The sequence below is a fragment of the Rissa tridactyla genome, chromosome 13, assembly GCF_028500815.1.
Source record: "Rissa tridactyla isolate bRisTri1 chromosome 13, bRisTri1.patW.cur.20221130, whole genome shotgun sequence".
NCBI lineage: Eukaryota > Metazoa > Chordata > Aves > Charadriiformes > Laridae > Rissa > Rissa tridactyla.
This window is the reverse complement of record NC_071478.1, coordinates 7,647,833-7,670,858: the sequence shown is the minus strand read 5'-3', so window position 1 is coordinate 7,670,858 and position 23,026 is coordinate 7,647,833. Positions and strand designations below refer to the sequence as shown.

The following is a 23,026-nucleotide window of genomic DNA, read 5'->3' as shown; positions in this document are numbered from 1 at the left end:
GACCAAGCTTCCCCTACAACTGAAAACACAACCGTCATCTGCAATGCACACAATCTGCCTGCAGCAAATGCGCCAGGAATATAACATCCTTGGAAACATACTAAACTTAGCCATTCTACATCATCTTTTCCATACGCTAAATGCTTAAGGAAATTCAATGTCTTCTGGCTTAACATGTAGTTGTACTACTGCAATTTGGGACAAATAACAACTTGTAAACAATACAGTTTTAATTCAGCTGAAACATTTTGGCAACCAGGATCTACATTAACAAAACTTCAGGTCTAAAAGAAAAATATATAACCTTTTAAAGACATTTTGGAACAGCTCATATCACTATTTCTAACAAAAGTTTCATTTTCAGGGACATTTTCTTGAAGAACAAGCACACAAGGGATTAGAAGAGTTATCAGCTTAATAGTAGCAGTAGCTCTTACCTTTTAAAAAATGTCTCAGTGAGCTGGACACTTATTCAGGCTGCAGCTGGCAGAATTTCATATTCCTCAGCAGGCTAAAGAATTTTAAATTGTATCTTTGTCTCCTATCTGATCTTCCTAATTATTGTGCTCCAGGATATTCTGGAGCAGGTTATTAGACTTCCTCTAGTTGCTTAGTTTAGTTGTGTCAACAGCTGTTTCGTTTTAGAATTAGCCCAGAAAACATACAGTAGGTAACAGCCATCCATTATAAAGAGATGGGCATCCGTTATAAAGGCATGACCCAACAGGTCCCTCCATCTGCGGAGGCAGTTATTCCAAATTCTCTCAATAGGCATGGGAAGAAGTTGGACAGGGGCAAAACAGCTGTCAATGGAAAGCACCATCATTACAAACAGAGCAATAATCTGTACTGTCTACAAGAACAATTAAGAGTTATGCAGAGAGTACAAAGTGGCCTTCAAGAGGTTACCCAACAACTGGACACAAGTTTTGTAGCCTTAACTTTTTTTAAAATAAGCTTCTATTCTTGGAATATAGAGCTGCTGAAAATTAGCTATTGTTTCAAATTTCATTATAAAAATGCACAAAAGGAAAACTGGAAGAGGAGATAAATACTAATAATTTTACATTATACAGGACCCCATCCTGCAACATCACTTAGATTGCACCATTTGAGACAATCACGTATAGCAAATGCAGGGAAAAGGTTACAATCTTATAGAAGCAAAGCAGAAAATAGTATGTGGGCCTTTGCTCTTGATATTCTTAATGCATGTAACCTTAATGTGGGGTTTTTTAATATTCACAATAAACATGACTTGTTTCAAAGACAATGGCACTGATTTTCTTATGATTTTGTGTTTGAGAAGTAACATGAATAAGAAAAGTACAGCTAAATACTAATAGAGCTGAAACTCATTTTCATCCTTCAGCAATATTTTAGTACTATGGGAGAAATATGTTTTTAAATGTTTTAAGAAGGTTCAGTCCTTGATCCCGCCTATGTACTGCCACGGGGTTATTTCTAGTAACTTACTGTAAAGATGTTAGGTTATGAAAAAGTGAAGCAAATTTAAAAAGACGACTGAAATGTTTAAAATCCTCACTGGAAGTAGCAAGTGCATCTTTTGATTTTAAAGCAGAGCTTCATTATACCTGCTCTAGATTTGCTTTCCACACCAGTTCACTTCCAAATCATTTTGTGTATTAGTGTGGAAAAAAAAATGGAGATAAAAATGTAAAAACAGCTTTTTAAAATAAAATCCTATGTCTCCAAATTTACAAAGAACAAAACTGAATGAGAAAATAGAAAGATAGTTCTTATTTGTCCATTCAGATTCTATTTATTTTCTTATAAAACAGACTGCCTGTAAGTTTTCAGGCTCACGTGAAGAGGAATCAGAGATGAGACTTACAGAGGCACACAAACACATTACCCAGAGGAAACACTGAAGCTTTTAGTACCCTTTCAGCATCAGCGAGAGCCAGCTTCATAGGACACAGCTGCCTCCTCATTCCTTTTCCACTGGTTAGATTAAGGCTTGCCTTTTCAAGACTTCTGCTGCTATGAACATACATGTAGCACAACTGATTTCTTTCTCAAAAGTCCTGCAATTAGCGTTGCTACTTTAGCGTAAAGTATGTTCCCTTGACATGGGTAACATACTAGAAGCAGAAGCAGCAGAATAGTCTCCCTGCAGCTCCGCATGGTCCCCATGCAGTGCTGTGGGAACGAGCCTCATTTTGCACAGAATTAGCAGCACTTTGGTGGTTCAGAGACATCTTTCCCCCCTCTACCTCCCCAATTTACAGTGCAGCTGCTACTGTTGAGCATCTGGCCCACAGCAAATACTGTGCTAGCAAATATTTAGGTAAGGTATTGGTTAGACTGAGATTCAGGAAATATTAATCTTTCTGTCATGGTTCTGAACATAACCATGCGTTTTGTAGTTTTGCACTTTTTCAGCACCGTACTTAACAGAAATCATAAGAACATTTACATGTTTATGGATTGTTCCTTTCCAAAGGCCTCAGTTTCTGCAGGTGAAATCAGACAGATCTCAAAGAGGAAATAATTGGAAACAATGGTGGATACTCAAACATGAAGTTTTAAGAGACCATTAGAAAAGACTGGCAGAAAATCTATGCAACCCTTTACTCCCTTTTAAGCATTCAGAACAGACTCAGACTTGGCTAACGTGGTGCATGCTTCTCTCTTCAGAGTTTAGTCTTGTTACTTCCTCAAAAATCATGCTACTTGATTTAAAAATGGGGTGGGGTTGGGAGGATTCAATAGTTTTTCTTGTTTCATGCTTCATAAACCCACATTTTCAAACCTTACTCCACAACCAGAGGATTATTTCATAATAATGACTGTGATAGTTTTGATTTTCAACTCTTTCAGGAGCTGGTGCTTCATGAAAAGCAAACCATTGCTGAGAAACTCATGACAGCGTTTTGAGACAGCAATCCAACTGCACGTTTTATCTAAAGAGAGTTAGCAATTACAGAAGAGCTGCCATTTAACTGACTGACCCTGTTGTGAAAAGAGAGAATTAGAAGTTGTAACTTCCAAATTTGTTAAACAGGGTTTTTAAGACTTAGGGGGGAAAAAATGAAATCTCCCATTAATGTTGGCCAGCACTTTTACTAAAATACACATATACATTTGGAAGGAATGATACCAACTCAAAGCTTCATCTGAGATGTGGACTATAAGAGCAACTTAGTTTCTGATTCGTTTATTTTAGTCAACTCCACCTTCCCTCTCAGATATCCGTATCCCAGGCTTTAGTGCACTCAGACTCTAAATGTGAAAGACATCACAGATTTTATTTGTCAGCTCAAGCTCTGTCCTTGCTGTCTCGTGTCAGACAGAAGCCTAGCATCATTTTGCACCTGCTGACAACTGTTAATTGTGTACGAATTGAGACTACCAGAAATGGCATCAAAATCTAAATGGAATGGAACAAAGACACAACCCTCCACCTGAACAGAAGATGTAAGAACAGGGATAATGAGCATCTGATATCACCTTCACAGTATTAAAAATTGTCATTAACAATACCTCCTAAAAAAAAAATCTTCTAGATGGCAACTGTTGCCTTTTAAAATATTTGATGGGCTCATTTATAAATTATTCATGTTGAAATAGGCATTTCTAATATTTTATTTGCATTAGTACTTTCTAATTATCTAAAAAATTTTGTACTGTCCCACAGAAGCCAATCTTAAAATCCAAATATTTTTATGCTTTTTATCTTCCAAAGTTGATTCTTTGTCAAATCAAACAGTAAAGAATTTGCTCTAAGAGACCATAGTAGATGAAAAGCATTACCAAGTCACGTGCTTGAGGTAAAGATAAAATTATAGGAATCCAGCCGCAAATATCCTTTATAAAACTAGCCCAAGCCTTCTAAACAAAAAAAATTCAGTATATGTAAAACAAATCTTCAGCTGCTGTAAACTATTTCAGTATTGATAACCGTTTGCATTAATAAAAACCTAACTGAATAGAGTTGGGCTACCCCAGTGCATTCTCCTCTCAAAAAAACCCTCTTAGCTGTTTGCCCTTTTGCAGTGCAAAAGCCGAGCACGTGCTGAGTGAGGCCTTGTCGCTGATAGCAGAACTCTGAACTTTGGAAGTCAGAGCACTGGAATCTCTCCCACTTCCCCAGTTCCGGCCTGCCGTCAACAGCCTTTGTAACTGCTAGGTTTGCACCTTGTCTCTGTAACAGCCAGAAGTCCTCTGACTTAGGATCAGTTTGGAAAGAATTAGTGTGATATCTCACATGCGAGTAAACAGAAGTATTTAGGAATAAACATACAAATAAAATAAAAATTAGAACAACAACTTACTGCAGGTCCAATTATACCCAGATGGACACTGGGGTCCTTTCTGTGCCAATCTAAAACGGAAAAGGAACATCATTTTTGTTAATCAAAATTATTAATTTTTTACTTAATTTCATTCTTTCTCTGAAATCAATGTAAAGAGCTGCATGACCGAAGAAGAAGTAGGCAAATATTGTATTACTACTTAAAAGACTAAATATGTGCCAGATTTCACGCTCAGTCCTCACATTACTCCTCAGAATTCAAATGATTAGCGTATCTGAGAGTTAGTATTTAGCATTTCTGCTTCATGCAATCTTTTATGATTCAAGGGCTATTTAACTAAGCTCAGATATTAATTTTGAATCGTCTCAAGAGAACAATACTCTACGGAATGCAGTGACTCTGGCCACTAAAACAAAATGAATTTTTTCTCCTATGTAAAGAAATGTGTGGAAGCTACTGCAGCCATTACAATTAATACTTAGTTATTGTGTGCATAAGAGAAATCTGTCACTCTTCCAATACCAGAATGGAACAAAACCAGTTACTTGACTTTAATAAACTACATTTGTTACTAAGTGTCACAAAGTGGCAGAGGCTTAGAAAAGTAAACTGAATAGTGGAGCCTAAATTTGCAGCATGGACTATCTGAACCTTTTACAGACACACATTGAACCTGGCAAAACATTCACCTACGTGACTAGAAGAAACCTTCGGCCAAGTTTACAGTGCTGAGCCATAGCGATGGCTGGTAAAATTTTCTTGTAACTTCAATGATATTAATCAGCACACATGCAAATTGGTGCAATAGCCACAGGACATTAAGATAAAAAAAGTTATTCTGAAGTAGGTGAACTCTTCTTTTGTCTTCCATTAATATTGTATGTAACAGCACAATAGTTTTCCCAGCAAGTAAAATCATCAAATATTGCTTGGATTTTAATGCTCTCTTATTCCCAGCAGGCTGGAAAAGACGCAGTATAGAAATAAAGTGTTGAACAGATCAATGATTACATGAGCATTTTTTTTTAAATGTAAATATCTTATGAAGTTTTCTGCAATGAATAAAACAGCTTATGCCAAACTTAGAAACGTTAAAAGAAATGCATCTGAATCCAGGGAGAAAACAAGAGTATTCAAAGAGCAGGAACCTACCTGAAAATACATCTACTAAATACAGAGGATCTTTGACTCTTCGAAGTCCGCATATCAAAAGAAACATGTGTAAACTGCCTGTATCTGTAGGAATGTCTGTAACAAATAATTTTAAAAAGTCTGAATGCAGATAAAAAAGCTGAACACTCCAAATTGTTTCATGAAGGAACATATACAGTGATAAAAGCAGAAATAGGGTGTATTCTGAAAAATTTCCATTATTGTTCCCTCCTCTGTTTCTTGCTCTTTCATCAGTCCTCAAATCAACTCAGTGGAGAACTTAATCATGCACATCATTTTATAGGGCACCGGAGTTTATTTCCAGAGGCAGTGAATGTGCAGGATTTGGAGAAATGTCTGGTGGTTGGTATTCTTGAACACCAGAACCCAGCTTTGACTCACTCGGCAACTATACAAATCAGTGCGTTTCTTAATTTTTCTACCCACAGAAGAAAAAAATTGCATCCATATAATAACTCAACACTTCTTTCAAGGATATTGTGAGGTTTAGTTAATCAATGGCTGTAGGGCTTAGAGCTCTTGATCTGACACTTTTTGCTATAAAAGATTAGGTAAACGTCCCATAGTTATCTATCCCTAATATGCCAGGACTGCTACAGAATAATTAACTAGAAGTTAAATTATTGCAAAGCATTTATTTTAACCTTATTGCTAAGAAACACAACTGAAAAATAATTTGGGAAAAAGTCTCAACATGGAAGTTTTTAACACTGAAAATCTCTCTTGCAAATACACAGCAACAACCCATACAAGAATAATTTTGTAGGCTCTATTAGAAAAAGATCTGATGTACGATATTGCAGTTGCCATTGGCTTTATGACAGCACAATTAATTCAGAATATACTAATGGAGAAGGGTCACTATGTGATGAACTTTGGTAAAAAGTGTTTACGATAAAACAACGTAATTCACAAATTGCTGAATGAACACACATAACAACAACATAACTTAATAAACACTAGAGGGGTTGAAATGTACATGTTTGATTTACTGTACTGAACAAACCAGTTTGTTGTCTTTCGGTTCACCTATTTATTGAGCTCATGGCAAGGACGGATGGCACGTATTATCTAACACTGGGCAGTTCAACACGGAGCATCAAGCTGCTGCTCTTCAGCAGCAGGCTGTTTGTGGGACATGAGTGCACGGGTCCCACACCAGGGTATGTCACATAGCTACCAGGAGGACTATGCTGCATGGTCGGAATGACTGCCTGTGGGAGTTATGACTAACAGAGGAAGGCAGCGGGACAGTTGTGGTGGCACGGTGATCTGCTGCTGCTGACCACCACAGAGCATCCTCCTCTGAGGCCTCCTCCTCCCTTCCCCTTCCACTCTCCATGGGTTGGAGGAACAACTCAGCTGCTTACAGGGCACCACTGAATTGCTCCAATTTGCAATTTAAGATCACCCAAACTTAGGTGATTTTAAAGCTTATGGTTCCTCAGAGTGTTGTATAACTTAACTGCAGGGTCTGCTCCAGGCCCTGGAAGAAATATGCTGGGAATATCTCCCCTCATGTCAAGGAACTGCATTGACATGAGCTCTGCATCCAATCTCTACTTTGTGGGAGGGGGAGAATCAAAAGAGTGGCGATTCATGATATACTCAAGTGCTATTACTTTGAAAATTAAAATCCAGTTCAGGGACTTCTAAATGCTCCCTGTCACAGGGCTCACAGAATCACAGAATCATCCAGGTTGGAAGGGACCCTAATCAACATTAGCTATGCTTGAAATAACTGCTTCTTTTTATCCCTTAACATCTTCTTGTCTCTATCTTATAGCTTTCAGTCTTTTCATTTTATTAGATAAAGGTTTAAAGTGCTCTGACACTGAAAAGCCCTAACGGACCAGTTCTGGGCAGTCCTACTGCCACTCTGCTCCCTGTACGAAAACCTTAACGCCAAAGAGAAACAGCAAACTGGCCCCGCAGACAGTAATTGTACTTTGTAATTTGGATTTTGCCTTTCAGTTACTGTGGCATTTAAAGGTACTTCTCCCAAGAATCATGTCAATAACAGTCTAATTATTTCACTAGTGAAATTACCTAAAATAATATTTATTAATGAAAATAGCCCACGTTTTTGACCTTTATTTTGAAAAGACATTCACAACCTTGAACTCTCACTGCAGACTATCCCCCTTCATGTAACTTTACAAAGCCCTATTTGTCTATCATGAAAATTTATGCACTTTTATGCTTTTCTGAAATAGCAGATATCAGGTACACTAGACAACAGACTGGATCCTACGTGGCATTTCTAAAAGCTGTCATAGGAGGGGCAATCAAAAAAGATTTGCCTCTGCCATTCAATTTAGTGAAGTGAGGATCAGTTCTAGTTTTATTTTGTTGTATGCTGTAGATCTTAGTCATCACGTAGTTCATTTTTACAGGCAGACTTTCCCCACTCAAGCCACTTAGAAGCATATAAAAACATTCCTGAGAAGATTGCATTACCAGCGCATCACTGCCACTGTTTAGTGCTGGGAGTTTACTCATCCTCTGTCTACTTAAGATCAAACTTCAGCAGCACTTGTGTATCTTGTTAGCTTTCTGCTCATTCACTGAAAATGGCTAAATTCACACATCAAGATGATGCCTGCATCAGTGTTTTCCCACCTGTTGCTTTCTCAAGCCTTGCTAGCACCCCTGCAGTGAAACAAAAAAAGGTAGCCATTTGTGCAAGAAAGCAATCATTTTAGTATGCTTTGTCCTCACAAGAACGCTGAAAAGGGGAACATATTAAGAGAATAACTGCAATAGCTGCACTTACCAGCTACAGCCATCAGCTGGGTGAAAACTGGTATTTGAAAGACAACATTTTTTCGTTTTCCTTGAGCTTAAATAAGACTTTCAGTATGTGGATTTTTGCTATCATTCTGCCTTTTCCAGATAGGCTACTTAAGCTGTAATAAGATACTACTGCCTTGTGTGATTCCGTTCTGAAATGGAAATACACCAATATGGCACAATCAACTGATTTGCTCTTTTGATACATTCACTGCGTCACTATCTTGTCTGAATGACATGCAAACACCCAAATAACAAATAAAAAAAAGCTTGTGTCTGTTTCTCCCCGTTTCTGTTAGTGTTACAAAAGCAAAAACTTGAAGCAGCACACTGTGCTTCATTATCCCTTAGCTCATGCACCCTCTGTTGGCTTTGCAAAGAGAATACAAAATGGAAAGATTTGTACATAATCACTGGCAATAATAAAAAAAAAAGACTGAAAAGACTGCATGGTACATGTTTTCCAGCCATCCTTCAGAATCACCATATGCTAAATGCAAGTCAAGTCTTGCCACTGTAATCAACATCTCCTTCAGTGTCAAAAATAATTGTTTAATGTCAGTAAAAGATGCTCCTTTAAACATGTGTTGTCAGGATTTGTCTAAGGCTGTAGTCTGATTTGTTACATTGGCCTTATCTACAAAAAACAGCTGCACGCTGGCCATAACTAGTCTTGAGCCTGCTTAGCAGGTCACCTGGTTACCAGGATGTGAGAGGTCAAAACAAGAACAGTGATTGACAGGATTATGAAAAACTCATTCCTCTCATCAGCTTGACGGTATGCTGTCCTGATATGGCACACAGGACCACAGGGATGGTAACAAATGAACTGCAGGTGAGCTGAAATGAGACAGACACAGCGGAAGATTAAGACTGACATGGAACTCCCACAGTCATGCAACTCCTTTTCCATGATGGAGCAGAGGTGGTATTACACTGCTCAAAACTGAAACACAGCAATGTAGCACTGGCACTTAAATTTCAGAGTGGAATTGCATGATCAAAAGGGTATCCAACTGCTGTGCCAGTGTATTTGTTGATAGTATTGGAAGCTGGCACAAAATATATTGGCTAATAAATGAAATGTGATTAATACTCAGGATTCATGTTATCCTGCTGGCTGTGATTCTGAGTCATGGCGTGGCCTAGAGAAAGTTTGTCAAATCTAGACTTATCCGTCTAGACTTACCCATTCATCTACAAGCAGGTTTAATAATTGCTTGACATGAAACAATGGCACTGGGTTTAACTTTTGGTAAACTCTTTTGAGGTCTTCAGTTGCGAGACAGAATGAGAGAATGGAGTATATTAAAAGTGGAAAACTTTTTCATAACGGAACACTGGAAATAAGCAGTTTGTTATTTAAGATTTAATTGGTTCCTGGTTTGTCCCTTATCTGAAACTGTATAACTGTTTGTCTCATCAAAGTATTTTACTGTTATGACACACTACGACAGTTTACACTTCAACCTTTATAAAAATCTGTATTTAGATGCCAGGATAGCAAAACATGAGCTTAGCGAGCTAACACAAAATCCTAAATCATTTTGGAAACATCAGTAAGGACATTGTTTTCCTAAGAAAGGCAAGGATAAGTAGAAGTGTTACCTAAACAGATATTGAAATAGCAGATTCACTTGGCTCCATCCCTCTACTATCAGGAAAAAAATGTAGTAATCATCTATGTATAGTAAAAATAAATAAACTGCAAATCTTTAATCTTACTGAAAAGCTGCAGGCCTCTACGTGAATGAGTAATATCAAGCATTGGCTTGCTGAGAGGTAAAGAAGCAGTTTGAGAACATCTTAAGTGAGCCATTTTCTCACCACTTGCTCAAATAAAGAAAATAGAAATATTTTTCTTATTTAAAAGTCTTTACTGTGCTTTTGTAGCATGTTTTCAAAATCTCTAGAGAGGAAAAAATATAATAAGGAACAATGTGATTATTCATTCAAAGTTATTATTTTGGACCTGAACCAACAACCTCACAAAACCAAAGTTCTTAAAATGTGTTAATTCCTTTACAAGTTAAAATCCAATTTGTACTAGAGGTTAAATACATTTTATCAAGTATATCAATATTGGACCTATAGATTATAATTTAGGATATAAAGATTTTTCAGTAACATAAAAAAACCAGTCTGCAGTCAAAACATTTCTTATTAATATTAGGTCAAGGATGACCAAAGATTTTAAGATTAATTTTCCAACCCCTGATTTCAAGTTCACGGTTGTGTTCTATGGACCTTTAGAGAAAAATACCAATTCCATATTATTTGGGCTTAGTCATCCATTTTTGTTCAGAAACAAGATCTAAGCTATGACAAGACAGTGAGGGTGAATAACCTTTCTCATTTTTATTTCTGTTCACTGTGAACCACAGCAGGTCTTCTACTTTTGAAAATTGTTCATCTATCCATCTCCTGTGCATCTGCAAGTATTAACTGATATCCCACAAAAGGAAATCCATAGGTTTATTGCTGAGATTTCAGTCTTTAAGATGGTTATTTTATTTTCTTGCGTTTGAAACATAGACAAATCTGTCCAAATCTGGCGTGTATTTTTGATACTCTAAATCTTTCAATTCATAGTTATTCTTTACGTTCATCTCCCTACACACAGCAGAAATACCATACATTAGCTCTTTTAGCCTCTTGGCACCAAGAGTTTTATTTTGTGTCTCTTTCCCAAGCCAACTATTAAGAACAAGCTGCTCAGATCAGCTAAGGTTTCCGGCTTGTTTGCCACGGTGGTGTCCTACTGCAGTACAGCTTCAACATGCTATCTTACTTCATACCGACTCGGCAGTTTCTTTAATTTAAGTCACTGATGACACAGAACTTAGACAATTATTAGCCCAATTGGGTCTTATTTCAGCAACACTTAACCACCTGCAGATCTCAAACATTTATTAATGCTTATTATTAGGAACTATATCCAAAGTGTTTATACTGCTATTCACATTCAATAGTGAATAATTGCTAGAGTTGCTGATGTGTCTGTGAAGACAACAGAATAAACCTGTTAATTTCCAGGGCTACTAATCCAGAAGAATTAGACGGCAAAATTCTCCAGCAATCCTTTTTTTCCCCTGTTTCTCATTATTTCTAACAGACCATACAACAGAAAAGCTCTATGCTTTCAGATCTGTTGGGGAACACATTTTACTGCTGCTATCATATCATTATTTCTACGGTCAGCTATTATCTGCACAAACTTTTACTATTTAATTTTTCTTATCTGGGTCTTTTTTTCCAGCATAGCTTTAGGAAAATATAATGCGTCTATAAAACCCTGTCTGTGTCATGACAGGTTACGTAAACTTTTCAAGCTCTGAAAATAGCTGTGCTATGAAGCAGAAATTATCTGAGAGTAGAAAAATCAAACTACAAAAGTATATTTGATAATGCAAATAAGCATCTGATCCTATGACTCTATGTTGCCTTCCAGGAAAACAGTTTTTAGTCTTATCTGTTGGGTAAACAAGCCTTCTCAGTTCATTAGTATAGACTTTGTTAGTTATCTCCATCTTCTAATCACATGATGTCTAAGTGTTTATTAGGGTTTACATCTTACAAGCTTCAGCCACATTCCACTGAAATGAAAAGGAGCCTTTCATCAAGGTATAATGACATCAAGCCTGCCTGTGATCTGAAGTAGCTATGCTCCACCCTTGAGCTAAGCTGTTAGAGAAGAGCAGTCTCAGCTTTCACATCTACTTAGACTGTCAATCAATTTACAGCAAAAGCCTGAATTTTCATTGTCTCTCTCAAGTCTATAGATAGGCATCTAAACTCGCCAACAAGTTTATGCTGTATATAGATTCCTGTATCATAAGGTCAGAGAAAAACCTTTTGATCATCTGGTCTGACCTCCAGCCTGACAAAGGCTGTAATATTTCCACAAATAGTCTGAGTTACTAAATATACTGAAAACATTGTCTTCTTGAAGTCTGTGTTGAAATCTGCACTTGGTTCAGCTTTTTGGTTTGACTACTGTTGCTTACAGTCTCTCATCCACATAAGACAAACTCTGTGAAGCTGACTGTAACCAGAATGCAAATTAACTTTAAAAACACTGTTTTTTTGTAGATTAAAACAATTTTGTAGAGTAAAACAATAAATGTTTTAGCAGCCAGCCACTGAAAATACTGCAGCTAGGAGCTACCACACTAATACTACACAAACATCACCTCTGTAGCTCTCAAGTCTGCTGTTTGGATTACGAAAAAAATACTATACCAATTCCATGATTTTTGTACTGAGGTTGTACTGCACCCATAACAACAACAGCAAACCTTTCACAGCACTGCCTCAGTTTGTATTAGCAATTGCTATTTATGTTAGCGACCCAAACTATCAAATGAAATGTACAAAAAGCTGGGATTCCTTAGCTTTTGGTTTAGTACCATTCACACTTAGGTGCTGGAGGGAAGTCTCCCACAGTAAAATGTATTTGATGCACTCCGCCACTCACTTAAATCTACCATTAAATTCTTTTTGAAGCCATTACACTGATTCAAAGAGACTATTTATGTACTGGTGTTATATTTAACGTGAGCCAAATGTTAAGGCTTTTCTATGACTGAAAAAAAAATGGTACAAAGAATATTCATAAGAAGTCTCTTGTATGAAAAAACATCTTGAAATATTCTGAAGAGCCTATTTCATTTTAAAGAATAAGTTGACAATGTATGGGCTGATCACCAAGGATGTTTAACACCGATGCCTCAAATGTATTATAATTTGCATTGTAGGGCGTATGCTGTTTCTTTACGCTCAGTCCTGGGAATCCTGAATTTGACAGATGTTCACAGATACTGCTAAAGATACAGGCAAGAGTTATCTGGAGAAATATTTCCCTCAAAAATCATTAAATGCCCTTAGATATGGAATAGAACTTCAGGAAAAAAGTCTTTTTTTAAAAAAAAAAAGATCATAAATGCCAGGAGGTGAACAAGATGATTGCACAGCTTTATCTGCATAAAATCTAGTGATCTTTTCAAGTGCACTTCATTGTGTGAGGCTACACTATCAAAATTGTATTCTTCTGAGCAAAACTACCTTCTATTTTTGATGGTCTTCTACTGATTGCTCCAAGTTTAGTAGAATTTAAAAGACTTTGAAACTGCAAATCCCCAGAAAAATAATTCAGTGGGAACTGCTAATTAGTCTGTGGTAAGCGCAAAGGTACAGCCAAAAAACCTGCCTCCATGTGCAATATTAAAAGAAGTGGAAATTATACGCTGCCACCAAAGATGGACATAGAGACAAGACTGGTGAGATAAATGAGATGAAACAGTCAGAAAAAACAATACCGAATAATCTGATGCCAGTTTTCAAGTTATTATTTAACAGGCACAGATGCTAGAGTCACATTTTAGTTTGCTTTTCATGTACATTATGAATTATTTCGCACTTTTGCATTAGTACACATTAGGCAAAAAACTGTCTCTAATATATTAGATGAAATGCACTTCAGGGGGAGCTCCCCCCTCCTCAATCTGTTGACTGCTCTTTTAATCATAAAATGGTTGGACATAAGATCCAATCAACACTAAGGCTGTGCTAGCAAGTGACAAATCATTTCACTTCAGAAAATCATTAATCTTAGTGGTGCTGTGCTTGTGTGCTGTGATTTACTGAGAAAAAAATAACCTCACAATGCTCAATTTAAAATTGGACACCGGTTTTGAATAATGGCATGCATTTACTGATGTGATAAAGCAATTGACTAGTGAGGACTCATTTGTAACAGAGGGAACAGCTGTACTATCAGAGATCAGACTGATGAATATAATATTGAACTATTTTTACCGCAGTAAAATGCCTACAAATTCTTCTTTTGGGGAAAGGCAGCTGGAGCAATTAAAGCATTGCCAAGATCAGGTGCCTTTAAATTAGGTCATCTGCCTTACGTGCCATTACTTTGGTGAAAACAGAGACAGGCTCTAGATCAAGACCAAATAACAAAACATCAACACATATTTCCCTTCTTCATCTCACCTGCTCCTTCTGCAGAAAACATCCACAGTTTCTACCACACAGCTGTAAAGCACAGCACACGCAGGTGTTGGTGCTTTGGTCTAACTTACCTTCTAAGGGACGTTGACCCGTATGTCATGACCGTTTTATCTTTTGGTGCAATTCAGCTCTGGACAGACCAGAAATCTGCAGGCAGTCTGGGTAGTTTACTAACCAGACTAAGCTGATCGATATTCTGCCTGAATCTAATATTACAGTTTTTCGTTTTTCATATCATTAAGTCATTTTATTACATAAACAGTTAACCTTAAAACAGGTTTTAAGTTTCTTTAATTATTGACATCTACTAAGAATAAATATAGTGAATACAGAAAAAAAGTGAGTTTCACCTGCATTTTGTAGAAATCTGTACCAGTCAAATGTTTCACTGGGTGTAGTCTTAATTCCTGTGTTGAAAAAGAAGAGAAACATAACATGTTTGATTGGTCCCTGGATGGCTGAACGATGGTTCTTGAAGTCTTGCCCTAAGAAAACAGGAGTTCTGTCAAGGACGCTGAATTCCATACGCAGCTGTTCCCATCTCAAGCTTTTCTCATCCCAACAATGCTGGATTGTCTGCACAATCCTTCCATGGTCATCAGATTGGAATTCAATTGAAAATTTTGCACAACAATACAGTGTATGAACTTCTTTAGCAACCCAGGGAGTTAGGCTCACTTGCACCATGCTTAATTTGGCCTTTTAAAATTTACATAAGAGATGATATTATCTGGGGGAGCATATTATTCCAAAACAGATACAGGTCAGCTGAGACCCAAGTCCTTAACATGAGGCAAAGAGAGTAAATCAAATTTATACCAAAATTAAATATTAATCTAAACTGAATATTAATTTATTTGTTTTGCCTTATGTTAAAGATTAATTATTTTACTAATGAAACTATTTTATTAATTTATTTAATCTCTTAGTTAACCATTATCTCACAAGGGACTTAAATATAGACTAAATATGGGATAAATAGGCCTCACAATGAGTTATTTCAAAATAACAGTTTTGAAAATAATTTTGTTTTCTTCGCAAGTGAAATATACAAGATGGAATGAGTTTTGGAATCTGTAGACAGTTATTTTTAAATAAATAAAATCAGGAGCTATAGCTGAAGGAATCACATCCAAAATGCTGAGTTGAGTGTTCCCTAGACTACTCAATTCAGTAATATACTTTGGATTAGATACTTGTTGGGTGTCATTATGCTGGGAACTCAAAGCATTTAAAGGAATTTGGAGTTTCAGAGAATAACCATTTGTCATCAAAACTTCCGTATGCTCTGGAGAAAGCTCGGTGTTACCTTATATGTTACCCTATCTTTCATATTCCTACTGTAAGGCATCTAGGAAAACTTTTTTTTAAAAGCACCAAATGAGTTGAAAATTTAGGCTAAGAGTCTGAAATACTGCCTTAATTAATGTCAATGGCAAAAAGCTTGACTTCAGTGGAGCCAGGACTTCAAACCCCATACCCATTTTCGGGACAAAGAAGGCAGACACATAAACACACAGGTACTAAACAGATGATGCAAATAAACTGAATGCCTTAGTCGATATTTCAAAACTCTCACCTTGAGTTTGTACATATATTTTCTTCCTAGCATCTGGCTTTAAAGAGAAGGAGAAGAAAAGTAACTTTCACAGTTCACCATAAAAGATCAGTTCAATCTTCAAAAAACCCAACTAGCATAATGAAATGCACAACAGCAGGATTTTCTTTTGACTGTTAAAAATCAAAAGAGACTATGAGAAACATACATGTAAGTAACACCAAAAGCCAAGTCAGCAATGTAAATTACATTTACTATGAACACTTACAGTACCAACGAATCAACTTTGCAATTAAAACAATTACCAAGTTAGTACAAACACATTTTTTAGTTTATATCTGTGTCCTTTCTTATAATCACTAACCTGCTTATTGGGCGGAAAATTAAAATATTTCCCTAGAATAGAAAGATTTTCAACCACAGAACAGCCCTAGATCCGAAAAAATGTTAGTCTTGAAAGAAAAGTTATAGCTGGTTTTGAAACTACAGTCTACATTTATCCATAAGAGAATTTTTAAACACATCAGGCATGAAAAACCCCATTTACCTCTAACCTTTTCAAAAATTGCTGTCAAATATACATAGACTTGTCTATACAGGAAAACTGGCCGGTAGTAGTTATTGCACAATATTTCCAAATAAAAATTGCATAAGAAATTATTTTAAAATAGCTATAGGAGAAAGAGGTAATTACTACATTTCCAAAGTTACTCCTGAAGTGCTACTACGCTAGGTGTTTAAGTGATTAAATAAGCAAGTTCTTATATTTTTCTATAACTCCAACCATGAATTTGTGGAATACATTTTTTTCACCAAAAACATCAAAATATTCTTGGGATCTTTCCATATTGAAAAAACAACCAAAACCAAAAATGCAACAACACTCCCCAACAAACAAGCAGAGTTTTTTGAGCTCGAAGTTTTTGTGCAAAGCTGTGTTCTGTGTTTTGTGCAACTGCCTGTGTTCAGGCAGCTCCTAGTTGTTCTACAAGCACCGGCTGCAACGCCTGTGAAGGAGTGAGCTAACGGAGGTATTGCTCAACTGGTGTAAGCTCCAATAGACTTGCTCAATATAACCTTGAGTGTTTCAGTTTGAAATTATAACCTTTCAAGCAGTTCCGCTAATGCTATTGCTTAATTTAGCACCATAGCATCCAGAAACAACCAACCTTCTTTAGAGCACCACTCTTCGCTATCTTGAGACTATTCTCTTGCCTCCTTTTCGGTGCCAATTTCATTGCGTAGAGAGGCACAGTCCCAGCAGGCTGCGACTCTCTGAGTCGCTATTTGCCTGCCATGGCTCTTTCTAAAGTGCAGATGGAAAAAGGACTGCTAGATTGCCCCTCCAGCCATTCCACTCTTGAATGGGGGGATACGCTGCTGATACACTGCTCAACTCTTCAAGCTACGTACTGCCATGCAGACTTGCCTCTTAAGGGGGAAAGTTGTTGGAATAATGTAACCAGAGTTAACCAAGGCAGAACATCACATACACCAGTGCATCGTGTTAAGCTGCAAATAGTCTTCCCTTCTCCTCTCCCACCCCACCCCACCGCATCCTTAGCAAACTGTGAAATCACTCCTGCAGGATGATGACTTGAAGGCAGGAAGAGAACTTGTATTAGGAGAACGAGAATTAATGCAGAAACAACCTATTAAGCAACCAATTCCTGAGCCAGTCGGGTCAGGAAACAAGAAGATAAGGAAGCCAATTTTTTTTTCTTTTACTTGCGAACATTTTGGTTTTCCCTATCACTCCTATGTGACTGCCCCTCCAGTCCACTGCCCGGTCATAACAGCCTATTTTAGTTATTGAAAATGAACTGGAAAAAGAAACGGACAGAGAAGAGGTTATAAAAAAAGTGACTAATCAACAAGAGGTTCACAGATGGGAAGGAGGCGGTTTCTGAGAATCAGTGAATTAACTAAGTCACAAAAACTACATGAACAAACAGCAAATCCACACATAAATGAAGTGAGGGAAAAGAACAATGTTTACGCTACAGTGGAAGACTAAGGATATTCTGTGGACTTTATCTTTCAAAAGCTATAAGAACTTTTGTGTTCAAAGCATTTAAAAATAAGAAAAAATGGTTTAATACGTTATTTTATTACCTAACATTTGTTGTTCCTTCTCTTACCTACAAATAAGCAGCATTTTAAATTATATTGGATCTTCTAATCCTAAATAAAGCCTTGCAAACAATGGAAACAGCATGGCAAGCTGGAGGCCAACTTCAGAATTTAAATTGCCAGGACAAGTGGGATAGCTGAAGTTCAGCGCTAGGACATAGATGCAACAAAACAGAAGGTGGCAAAAAGCAGATGGGGCAGAGGGCGCTTAAGCCAGCCTTGCCTCCAGAGCTGCCATGCTGTAGAGTTCTGCCTCAAACTCTGGTGGGTGAAGATAGGCTTTTAGTTCCCTAAAACCACTAAGTTTCAAAAATAAGCTTAAGTTAAGCATCTGGTTTCATGCTCTGCTGGACCTTTAATGGCTTATGGTGAGTAAATATAATCCTGCCAGGGCTTGGATCATCAAGAAGAAAATAGCAGGAATACTGTGTAACGGGGCATACAGATGTATTTACACTTTATAGATCAATTTTCTGTTATGTTCTTTATTTTAAATGGTCTTGAGGAGAATGGAAAAATGAAATTGAATGCTAATAAAACCGGGCTAAGTAATTCTTATGCACCGGTTTTACACTGCTGAAATAAAACACTGACTGTAAGCACAAGATCTTTACAGTATTTCAAACTCACTTGGAATAAATTATTACAAATGCTGCATTATGTATTTCATAATTAAAGATAATTTATCCAATGCAATAGAAAAGAATTTGTTGGAAGATACAGCCCTTGAGCACAGTGCAATTGCTTCCATATTCATAATTTAAATTCCTAATTGACTGTCTCACTAATAAAGCACACGTTAGAGGAATATGCAGTTCACATTAATGTCAGTTAATATGTAGAGTGTTAATATTCTATGACCTAGGTATGGAAAGATGTATTCATATTCTTCACTGTTTGAAAGTAAATGTGTTGCATTTGCTCTCACCCTTTATATGAAAATACAGCTGAAAAAAAAACTAAACCCCCCAGCATTTAATACACAGGTCAGCAGGTGGTATTTCAGTTTAGGACTTCACAGACTTGCCTCCAATTCTCTGTCTGACACAGACCTTCTCCAAAACACTGAGTGAGTCCCATAGGCCTGGAGCACAAAGGTGTTGAGGTAAAATCCATCAAAGTTAAGTACTTAAAAACATTTGAGGTGCTGATTTCAAAAGGATTTCAAAGTTCGTTTCTGCTTCTTATACTCTTACTTTTGTCTTTTCCTTGCAGAAGATCTTTCAGCCCTTTCATGTTTACTCATCATGAAGCTCATTGTAGTAACTATTAAAATCAAGCTATATTTGCAATGTAAATACCAGCTCCTATGTCTGCTCATGTATCCTTTTAACGAAAGTAGATTAAAAAAAAAAATCAATTCATGCTGAAACAAAGTATTGCATATTAAATTGTTCTGTTGCGCAAGCTCCACGTCTATGTGATTTTTTTTTAGGCAAGGGTGTGTTAATGATCATATTATGATGCAAATTAGAACTGTAGGGATACCAAGCAGCTAGTTTCTACTTCTTGCATTTATTGTTCAACTTCAGCTGATGTTTGACAATATGAGGTGAGTGGAGCTAACAGTTCACTGCAGCTGGAAGAGGGGGGTCCTATCTTGGTCTTTTTATCCCAGTATGTTACCCCTTACTGGCTGCCAAAAAGTTACTGCTTACCCTCTGCTGGATCTGGTGCCCAATGCAGCTCTCTGCAATCCAGTGCAAGCCTTTAGCCAACACGTTAGCCTGAAAACTGACCTTGCACAGAAAATCAGTTGGGCCATCACGCTGGAGCAGCAAGCCCTGCTGCCTGGTGTGGAGATTTCCACAGGTTACCAGCGCAGCCTGACACTATCCAAAAGCACTCCTTGTACTCAAACGACTGGCAGCTCTTTATTGTCTTACGCTGCTCTTCAGAAACCAGGATTGAGGACTGCCTACTTCAAGGATTTGTCTCAGTTTTCTCTGCTGGTACTGTGCCATCAACTCAACCACCTAAGGGTTGACTCAGTCTATTTTCAAGCAGGAGCACCAGATACTAAAAATAATTGCACTGCATGTCTGAAGTAGACTTGCAATACAGCAAATGCAATAGCACCTACTAAATGAAGAGAAAGAGAACCAACCATTAGTACTGCCAGTTCTTTGCTGGCTAAATATCTCCTTAAAATACATTACCAAATGTATTTAACTACTATACTGTTGGACGAAAATAATTTCATTCAGTATTTTTCCATGTATCATTCAGCAGGGTGTGTTTTGTTTTATTTTCAGAAGGAGAGATGAGTATTAGGAAAGTTAAGCGCTACTTATGTGCTACCTATCACTCAAGGCCTGGTCAACTGGGCTGTATATCAAATATTGCCGGGCTTAGCATAACTTCAATTTTAGCTCTGCAGTTCACCTTAAGAAGTTAATTCTGCTTCTACTGTTGACAAAACAAGTATTTTCAAATTATTCTTCCAAATTCTTTATTGTAAGTAAAGCTGTTTAGTGGAATTTTGGCAACATAAAGTTTATTAAATGATGCAAAAAGAAACAATATATGCATATGGCATCAGGAGAGACTCGATAACAACGGCAATGATTAGTTTTAAATGTTACAGAGAAGCACTTCCTGAACTGCCATATACTCTTTTCAAATACTAAACAGCTTACAGCTTTTAAATGCCAGATAGATCTATTTGACCTGTCGAAGTACATAAATATGAAATGCTTTCTCTGAAAGGAAAAACAGGAATAAAGAATATGAAGATTATCACAATTCTCTAGCATTATTTAGAAAACATTTTAGGAGAATGCATAGTTGATAATACTATAAGCATCACCATCATCATGTAAACATACCCACTCTGCCGCTGCCAGTTCCTTCATTTTCATCGTGAAAGCTACTGCAAACCTAGTTAAATGGACAAAAATAGTTGGGATCATCTGCTTAAACTGTTTAAACATAAAAACAGAAAAGTACTTCAGGAAAAAAAATCTTTATAAGAACACAGAGCAGAGGCTTATAAAAATTATTATAGATGCAAAGACAGAAAGCAGGCTTTCTATTTGTTTTAGCAGAAAGTACTGGTGAAAAAATGATATCTCTTCAGGCTTTACAACTTAGAGCTCTTGGGAAGTTAAAGTGAGGATTTTTTAAAGTAAGAGAAAACCCAATAATGGGAACATCCCCCCGTTGATCTAGATTAACTGCAGTCGTGAGTTAGCATTTCATGTTTCTACAGCAGTGTAAGTTGCAATAGCCCTCTTCACAACCAGAAGGGTAGGTAAGAAGGGATCTCAAGTCCAGTGAGTTTCATACTATTGTTACTTGACAATATCCAGTCCCACTATTTGCAACTCATTGCAACTGAGTTTAATTCAAATGAGCAGATGGATTTTTTTAAAACCTTTCCCAATGTTCTCTCCTTATTTCTAAGTAGTCAAAGCTGGCAATGAGAAACAAACATCTGAGACCAAAATGTGTCAGGAAAATGTTTCAGAAATGTCTCTCTTCAGGAGAAATATAAAAATTAAATAAAATAAAAAAGAAGAAAGATGATCGAGTGACTGGACTTCAATGCTGGAATCACACAGACTTGGGACACTCAGGTCTGTAGCTCTGAATGCTCGGCATCTGCAGTGGAGATGAAATTTGCAGTGCTGAGTTAGATACCTGATATTCCTTTATAATAAAGAGGGAAGAACTGGGTGCCCAGAAATGAGATCTACAACAGTCATTGTCTCAGGCAAAGTGACCGTTACACTAGCAAGCATAATACTGATAGAAGGGCATTTTGACTGTTTTCTGATTAAGACTTTTTGTTACGAGAAGGGTGTTTAAATGAATGAACTGTAGAATAGTATATAAACACCATCTACTCCTCCTCTGTAATGTATATAAATCATAAAGCCAAAGTAAGAACAAGCAAACAAAAGTGTACTTGAATAACTTAATTGCTAGAGTTTTCATCTGGGAGGGAAAAGAGAATTCTATTCCCAAACCTACTTCCACCTTTTCCTTTATGGCTGTTTATAATGGCTCATCTGGACTTCTATTTATGTGCCTTTGAGAAATGCATGTAGTACACTATCATTCCATGTAACAGCAGAGTTTTGTCAGAGGCCATTTAAAAGCAGCATTGATATGAACAGTTTTCATTTTTGGGCGTCTCATTACAGAGAGACTTCAGCCACAGAAATCTAATTTCCAAACATACTTGATAAACAAGTTATTCTCACTGGGAGCTTGGTGTAATACCAAGAAGTCACATGAGATATTTTTATGGAGTTAGAGTTAACAAAGAATCCCTGTTCAGAAGAGATCTTAAGAACATGCTGGGCTTTAATGTAGCTTTTAAGTTGTGATGAAATATAAACACATGCTTTGACTGTTCTCAAATGGAACTTTAGTGTTAACTAGAACCACAAATGGGACCATTTCTGAAGACTATCAGCCCTGTGGAATAGAAATGTTTGAACGCCGCCTTCATATGAGATATAATGTGTCTGCTCAGCAAAGTTCCCTTTTTTAAATTGCTTTTATAGATCTTGAATATAAAACAGAGGTTATCGCATATTAAACTTATGATTCGGTGTTTGTTTTTCATAGAATTCATGCAATGTTTCTGTCCTGAGCCAATCCTATGATATCTCAATGGTTAGAGGTGAAACACATTGCTAAGTCACAAGCAGAACAGTGCTTTTAATTCGGAGATGTTATGTTGTAATTTGAGGACATGAAAGCATAATCATTCATTAGAGGTTACATAAATGCTGAATTATAACTCCTACTTTTGTTTGTTGAAACAAACCTTATTCCCATACATTTGTTTTGTAGTATCTGCTTTATGGTACTGTAATGAATTTCACATGTGCAACTTGACAGCTTTAAGGTTATTAAAGCCTTTGCAAATGCTTGTTTTGTCAAGTTGCACATGCTCCCTTTCCAGTTTTTGCAATTATACTTCCAATACATCACATTAACAAGCAGAAAAAACTGTTGCTCCTAAGTCTACAAAATACTGTTCAATAGAAAAAAACACCCTAGAGGAGTACAACCACCATTTAGAGGAATTCGATTAAAAATGAAACACTCA

General features: G+C 36.9%; 1 protein-coding gene across 7 annotated transcripts in view; it reads right to left on the bottom strand.

Moving 5' to 3' along the window:
- The window catches only part of GLT1D1 (glycosyltransferase 1 domain containing 1), a 62,681-nt gene that overhangs the window by 21,243 nt on the left and 18,412 nt on the right, over nucleotides 1-23,026 (bottom strand). For all 7 annotated transcript variants that reach the window (XM_054219596.1, XM_054219597.1, XM_054219594.1 and 4 more), the window contains 5 exons: nucleotides 20,790-20,841; nucleotides 15,850-15,886; nucleotides 14,621-14,677; nucleotides 5,433-5,528; nucleotides 4,299-4,348 (listed from right to left, as the gene is read on the bottom strand). In XM_054219596.1, coding sequence (XP_054075571.1) covers nucleotides 4,299-4,348; nucleotides 5,433-5,528; nucleotides 14,621-14,677; nucleotides 15,850-15,886; nucleotides 20,790-20,841 — 292 coding nt within the window. The remainder of the gene's footprint in view (nucleotides 1-4,298; nucleotides 4,349-5,432; nucleotides 5,529-14,620; nucleotides 14,678-15,849; nucleotides 15,887-20,789; nucleotides 20,842-23,026) is intronic.